The sequence below is a fragment of the Etheostoma spectabile genome, unplaced genomic scaffold, assembly GCF_008692095.1.
Source record: "Etheostoma spectabile isolate EspeVRDwgs_2016 unplaced genomic scaffold, UIUC_Espe_1.0 scaffold433, whole genome shotgun sequence".
Lineage (NCBI taxonomy): Eukaryota > Metazoa > Chordata > Actinopteri > Perciformes > Percidae > Etheostoma > Etheostoma spectabile.
The window spans coordinates 121,812-129,648 of NW_022605608.1; the positions used below are offsets into that span (position 1 = coordinate 121,812).

At 41.4% G+C, this 7,837-nt stretch overlaps 1 protein-coding gene across 1 annotated transcript in view; it reads right to left on the bottom strand.

Moving 5' to 3' along the window:
- The window catches only part of LOC116686655 (breakpoint cluster region protein), a 25,915-nt gene extending 18,738 nt beyond the window's left edge, over positions 1-7,177 (bottom strand). The window contains exons 1-7 of the mRNA XM_032511676.1: positions 7,000-7,177; positions 5,418-5,522; positions 4,161-4,346; positions 3,030-3,137; positions 2,747-2,807; positions 2,590-2,642; positions 2,353-2,493 (exon numbers count right to left, since the gene is read on the bottom strand). Of these exons, the coding sequence (XP_032367567.1) occupies positions 2,353-2,493; positions 2,590-2,642; positions 2,747-2,807; positions 3,030-3,137; positions 4,161-4,346; positions 5,418-5,492 (624 nt within the window). The 5' untranslated portion in view covers positions 5,493-5,522; positions 7,000-7,177. The remainder of the gene's footprint in view (positions 1-2,352; positions 2,494-2,589; positions 2,643-2,746; positions 2,808-3,029; positions 3,138-4,160; positions 4,347-5,417; positions 5,523-6,999) is intronic.
- Between the last annotated feature and the right edge of the window lie 660 nt (positions 7,178-7,837).

The window sequence follows — 7,837 nt, forward strand, 5'->3', positions numbered from 1 at the left end:
GGCGACAGAAACTACGCACTATAGCTTTAAGCTGCTTTCAACCACGTTGTACTGCACCAAAAGGAAATAGCTTCATTACTCAGAACTGCTGAAAGAACGGTATCTAATTTAACTTTTACAGCTCAGTTTGAAAGGATCTAATTTGGGGTTCACAAACAATGACTGTGAGCTTATGTTTACACTTTGTGTTAGTTATTGTACAGCCTGTGGTATTGCAACTGCTGTTGGATGAATGCCACCAAACCTCATAGAGGAAGTAAACAAAATCATAAAAAAATAAATACAAAACAATAAATCATTTTTGATGAATCAGCAGATCGCCCACTGATGATACATGTTAGCATCCTCACATTAGCATTTAGTTTAAATCACCACTGTGGTTACAATACAACCTTACAGAGCGGTTAGCGTGGCTGTAGACTCTTAGTTTTGTTAATTTTTGTGTTATCAATCATTTAGCAATACACATATAATGGATATTTGTGTCCTCTAATCCTTGTTGATCCATCCAGCTTGAGGTTGGAGGCAGATGTGATGACATGAGCTCTTCCTGCAGCAGCGTGCATCTAAGTTTCCACTCTTCCTTTTGACCTCTGGGCTGAGGCTGTATACTATGACACAGCCCATGTGAGACTTTGCCAACCCACACCAACCACAGTTCAACAAAAACAAGGAAATCACTGCACCATGGTTTTCCTATTCTGTTTTCTGTACACTCCAGTTCAGTGCTGGCTGGTGACAGGCCTGACGTATGGCCCTCAAACATGTTCAGCACTGTCCTGGTTTCAAAGCGAGGCGACAGGGTGACATCCGCTCATTGTTTTCTGACACAAACATGACCACAAATAGTCAATAATCCAATGGAAAAACAAGGGCTATAACTGTGCAGTCCTCACACCCTCCTGGCACTGGAATCTGCTTTTGTTTTTAATATGCAGTAATGAGACGTTGAGCAGCAAGGCATGTAGGTGAGGTGAACCTAAATAAACTTATGGGTTTAAATGGCCATAGTAATTACAGTCAAATTTAGTTGAGAACTTATTACGTACAGCAGCAGCAATAACAACAACAACTACTCATATTTCACACTGATTGTCATGTCCTGGCTTGTTATCTGTCAATCTCCTGGTGGGACTTCCGGCTTCCTAAACTATATTTACAAAAGCATGCTCCCAAGAACTTTCTTTGATTTAATATCCCACCCTGGTAGGCAGGGCCAGTTCCCAGAAAAACTGAGGAAGTTCTCAGTCAGGTCATCTGAATCAGAGCCTTGAGATGCATGTTGTGGGAGGGGGACAGAGGGGTCAGGAAGCCCGGGTAAGTCGGTACACACCCAGTGCAAAAGCCTGGTTAGACAGCTTACATGATAAGGAGTGTTGCAGGTCATTTCTGGGAAGCAGAGTTGACACTGCGGCAGGGAAGGATGGGAGTAATCAATAGGTTTTCCTGGTTTGCGACATAGAAATCCCTTTCCTCCGGTGTTTGCACAAGCTTCCTCTACGCTCCACTTCCTTCGCAACTACAGTAAAGCAGACAGGCTGAGATGAGTCAGCAGCCACAAGACTCACAGTCCGGTTTTATTGCAGCGTCCAGACACCTTGTGCTCAGAGTTTTTTACTGTCAACAGACAAGACATGACAGAAATTTACAGGGGCAGGTATGAGCTTGAATTGCACAATGCTGCCGTTTTGGTGAGATAATAAAATAAATAAAGTGTAAAAGTAAAGTCCATATCATCAAGTGTTCAGTCAATCAAGTAACATATTATTCCATAACATGTAGCCCAATTCTGTTTATACGCTTGAGCCACATTAGTAGCATGGCTCTATGGATGTCACGGTCGGTCTGTAAAGGACGATTTATGCTTCTGCGTTAAATTGACGCCGTGGCAACATACAGTGCTGCTCATGAGTATAGAAATTTCCCTGCTTAAGTTGACTAAAAAGAGGAATAAAAAATAATCTTTTGGAAATTGATCTTAATGCCTTAATTAAAAAATTAGGAAAAATCCAGCCTTTAAGGACATCATTCTTTGTGAATGAATAACGCATCGTAGATAAATAAATGCTAACAGCCTGTGCTACATTCTATCAAAATCAATTGATGAAATTTGTTTTGATGAATTACTTGCAAATCTAGTCTCAATTAAGTGCCTGTCTCATTTATAAGAAGTCTAAATGCAGCTGACAGTATGTAGGGGACGTTAAAGACTTGCTGACTTATCTACTAAAAACACATTTCATTCGCATTTGGTTTTAGCAGGTCTGAGCACATTTATTTATCCCTTTGGAGTCAGAGAGCCATTAGTATATCCCTGGGATCATGAAAAGTGACTCAGGTTCCCACACTGACCTCTCCCTTCTTAACTGTCATGGACTGTCTACGTGGGGTGATCTCTTCATTTATACTGGACAGAAAGTTCTGAGAGATGCGCAGGGCGTCCTGTAACAGCGGATAGTCCGGGTGGCTGTAGGGTGTGTGCTTCAGGAGGTCCTAGAATAGACACAAATTATGGCAAATTCAACCCTCAAAACTCTCTTCATGCAGACAAGATGTGGCTCCAGATGTGTGTTTGGAAGGTTGACTTACATGCAGAACGAGCGTGCTGCGCGTCACTCTGTCCACAGGTTTGTAGAGAAGAGCTGTGGAGGAGAAGAGTCAGCTCAACAGGCCTAGGCACAGCTCAACTACTTATAGCATTATTGATTATTGTGGAGGCCTGCCATTCATTTCACTCAGTACTCACTTTCCAGTGAATTTTTAGCCGACTGGTCTTTGCAGTCCTTTGTGCTTTTGACTTTGAGATTCTGGCAGAAAGATAACAGCAAAGCAAATAGTGAGAAAAAAATACCCTCATTAAATCCTTGCCCCACAGCGCAATTAAAACAATCAGCGCCACTATAAGGAGCTGCATGGCTTTTACACCGTGAGCACCGCTAAAAACTGCCCTGTCATCGCTTGTCTTGGGCAGCTGTGCACATCAAATACTTGCCTCCCGCAGTCCTGCTGTGCATAGCGTGATTACATACCTCAGATATCTCTGCAAACTGAGCATTTGCCTGGCAGCACTTGTCAGCCATCTCCACAGCAACCTCGTAGTTATCCACAAAGGCCCGGTACACTCCAAGCTGACTCGCCTACAGGGCACACGTTAAAGCACAGATTAGATTCATTCCTTTACAGAAAAGATCGATTTTACTAGTCTGCGATTGCCACTGGATACTTTGCAGTGTCACAGTATGCTGTGCTCAGACATGAGTCAGCAATACTGTATTACATGAGGAATTAATGCAATTGAAGGTGATTCAATGTTTGTTCACGTGTCTATATATAAATCCATGTATGTATGTGTGTTATCATCTTTTTCATCCAACAGCAAACATGGAGGTAGCTCTCATTCAGCGACCTCCTATAAAGCGTTTTGTTCTCCTTTACTGCCTATAATGTGGTGAAGCGAGGCTTTTATCTGGCCAGGGGATGACTCCAGGCAGTCTACTCACATGCGCACTGCAAGATCCACCGAGCATTACTAACAGCCACCTTTTGCCACTGAAAGTGCCCTTCTTTTTAACCGTCGTTTACGATCAAGGCATGACATTTAAGGAGTGCTATAATTACTTTCTGAAAGTTTGTGACTTTGATGATGTTATTTGGTGTTTGGTCTTCTTATCCAAAAGAAGGTTTAAATCAGATGAAGGGATTGCTTATCCTCATGTGGTAACTACACACTCATACTGCAGTTAAACAACCGCTCAACGCGTTTCAAATCAAGCTATTATTGCAACATTTCACGCATATCAGCCCGGCAGTTACTTTGTGTACCACTGCTCTCACATTATCGTGTTTACTTTCTTGGCACACATTTTTCTGCTGCGTTCAGGTTAGATCAAAAGAAGAGGGAAAAAACTGTTTTTTGTTGCTTTGTTGTTATATTTGTCATTTTTTTCCTGAGGCGTGGTTGATTATGTTTATGTTAATATAATTTACACAATATAAACGGATTACTTGGTACGCTTGTGTTGACACATTTATTCATGGCAGAAGGAAGACATAACATAGGCAAAAAAAAATTCACATACACAACTTGCAGTTAAGACATGAACATTTCTGTGTTCTTAGTTTCCCTAGTGAAGCTAATAAAAATGTAATCATCACCATACCAGCTTCTGGAAGAGGTCGCCCACACACTGCTGGTGGCCCCAGTCCTGGACCCGGGGCAGCAGAGCGTCAAAGAAGTCCTTGTGGATCTCATGAAGCTCTGGCACATTGAAGAAGATGGTCTCTATCTGCTGGATGGTCAGCATTGGTTGGGAAGTTGTAGCTGCGGCCCTCAGAGGCTTCATGGGCTGGATAAATAATCACAGTCCATATGAAAGCCACAGTTACTGACTGTACTGTAAGAAATAATAATTAATTCAGGCTTATCTTCAACAGATAACCTGTGCCAGTAAGTAGAAATAATAGCACAGGTTAGTTTTTCTTTTTTATCTTGTTTTTATAGAAAGAAGCCTTTTCACAAACACAACAAGGGTCAAAAAAAAGTTTGGAGATCTGCTGAAATAAGCTAAATTGCATTATGCTATGAGCACATGTACTTTTTTGAAATTGACAATGTTTGTGTGTGAATGTAACAAGTAAAAGTAAGCCTTACTCACTGTAACCACAAGTGGCAATTACAGGATAATGCTAAATGCAAAAATGTAGCGCAACACACTGTAGCACCAGCAGAGAGGAATCTGTGACCTGACTCAGTAATGTCAGCTAACACCAACAGTAACTAACACAGCATTATCTAGCTTAAGTTTGCTAACATTAGCTAACATAATTTATTGTGTATTAAGGGTTTGTTTTTATGACCTGTTTTTAGGAAGAATGTGTTATTTCTTCTTTCAAAAGTTAGTTTTACAAACTGCCTCAGTAATGTTAGTTACACAGCAATAGCTATAAAGACGTTAGCTAACATAAGCTACGTCTTACCAGACCAAGGCTGTAGCCAGAAAACAATTTAGCAAGGGTGTGTTTTTTCAGTTATGACTTTTTACGAGGAAAACAAGTTATATCTTGTTCTTTGAAGAGTTAGACCCAGTAATGCCATTCACACTGCAGTAGCTAGCATTACCTGTTAACTACATTAGCTAACTTTAGCCACCATGAATCTACCAAATTAAATATTTTATGTGTAAGAAGTTGCCTTCTTACACATAAATCTGTATACACATAAATATGTATATGTGTACACACACACACACACACACACACACACACACACACACACTATTTAAAGGCAATACAATTAAAGATGCTAGCTAAACCATCAGTTGTTTCAATCAATTCTCTCTGTCCTTTTATCTTGCAGCCAACTCAGAAATTATTTTGTGTGGTGAGTGTGTGCGTGTGTGTTATAAATTAAGACATACTATCAGTAGGGCCTCCAGGTGGCTGAGATAAGTCTCCTCACTGGCCAGGATTCCTGACAGAACCCACTTTCTCATCTCCAGCCCCTTCTCCTGATCCGACTCCACCTGACACAAACATGGTGTAGAGAGAAAAGTATTTTCAAACATGAAGAAAAGATAGTTTTCACCACAAGAGGCTCACGATGAAAATATGATAAGCAAACTGTAAATGGCTTTGACCCAACAAACCACCCACACACCTCTGCAAACCCCTGGCTGCAGATATTGTTGTTGTGGGATTAAGGACCAGATTTGATTAAACTCTGTAGGAGTTTTACATTCCAAGACACCTTTTCCCGAGACTCCTAGCATCTAATGTGTTTCTAGTCTAGAGTTGTTATTCCAAACAGGTCAAAGCCATCAGTCATCCTGGTGCAGGCTATCATGTCAGTAAGGTTGTCTCATGCTATGCCATTATATTAGCGAGGTTTTTTAAAAGCTGCACACTGACTAAGCCCCCCCACCCCCCCACCCTCCATCATGGTTTAGGCTTTGAAGATCACCAAGTGTACACATCAGAGGATAGGAATACCACAGATAGGACAGGAACTGGGCACAGGGGGAGGGGAGCTGGGTCCCTTTTAAACATCTGTTCGCCCACATGTTTGCTGAGCTTTTATGGAGTTTGTCAGCAATGCCCTGCTTCATCCTAAAAAGCACTCCCATCTGGGAGCGATATTGTCAACTGTGTATTCTATTGTTGGCTTCTGGATGCCTTAGCTGATTGAATGCGTGGCTGAAGGGCATTTCTTCTGTAGCTTTCTAATGGGCACATCACTGATTTTATACATGAAGTCCAGTTTACTCGTGATGAAGAGCACTACTTAGCCTGTGAAAAAAGTTGTGTAATGTCACCAAAGTCTCAGAAAAGAACCCAAATGATGTCGTCATTTGAGGAAGTGGAATACTAAATCACCAAAGTGACAATTTAGAGGAGATTTGAATTATTTTCTCTGTATTGTATAATATTTACTTGGTCAGGCATAGGATTCAACTCAGGAAACGTCTAGTCACATGTCAGCTTCTTTAAAAGTGATTTAGTTTTACACTTATGCATTTCTTTAATAATATTAATTTGACAGATTTGTGTGATTACTAAACAATCCTCCTGCAGGAGATCTAGTGGTTTGTTTAATGGCCCACAACATAAAGGGAAAGCGGTTTTTATAGTGCAAACTGACAGAAATACATTTTTGAGAGTATCTAAGTGTCTCCAGCATGTTTCTCACTTTTATGCACATGCAGCAACACCACACAGGAGTAAAATAACCATAAGCAATATCCTCTAAGCAACAGGAAGAAAGGGGTTTATGGGAAATGTTGGCGTAATTCAGAGAAACACCTCAGCAAAGCATTGAAACTGGCATGGGGGAATTTGGTGCCATTTATTTAAAATAATTATATTAAGCAATGCAAATAACCTGAAATTAACTTGTGGGCTTCAACAAATAATCTGCTGTCCTTTTGAGGAAGCATGTTAGGATTGATTTGCACTTTTACACTAAAAAGGAGGTGTTGGTAGGAGTTGTCCCAGTAACATTACCGACAGTGTGGACTCCAGGGAGCCGGAGGACTGGGTGTCACGGCTGCTCCGGCTCTGAGAGCAGAGTCGTGGCGAGGAGGACGGGGATCCGGAGAAGGAAAGCGTGTCGTGACGAGGCTGGTGCTCGTCTGGGTGCTCCAGGTCATAGCCATAAGATGGAAGGGTCTCGTTGTAGGGAGCCTCTGTGGGGAAAAAAAAAGGACAATAGTCACATGGGGTCATTGAAATGGTTAAGTTGTGTAGTAAATGCTGAGAACCAGATGTACTAACGCTTTCGCGCCCACTTCAGGCTTATTTGTTTCGCATAGAGAGATGGGAGGGGAAGCGTAAAGCGCGCCTAATTATGTATTCCGTGGTATGTACAAAAACCTCCGGTGACAGCATGCCTCTATTTTGCGGAGAAACTTCTCCCCCTCTTAAAAGCAGGTGTAAACAAGCGGGTTTCCTGGCATATGCCTCCTGGTGAAATTGTAGCAGTAATCCGAGTAAGATGATGACAGGCCAAGGAGACGAGCTGAAAGGATTTTTGCCACAAGGATCCCACCTTTTCAGGTAAATCATTAAGCGTTGCAGATTAGGCAGCCATGCAATATTACAGTTACTGGAAAAAAAATCAAAGATGACACTGAATCTCTGATTCAGCATTCACATTCCATTCCAACAGTTGTTAAACTCCTCGCTATATTAGATAAAAACATACAATATTGGCATCAGGATCATTTCAAAACAATTTCAATTCAATTTTATTTATAGTATCAATTCCTAACAAGAGTTATCTCGAGACACTTTCATAGTCACAGTCATAGCATCAGCAGTGGGAATATCGCAGTCTGCAGTC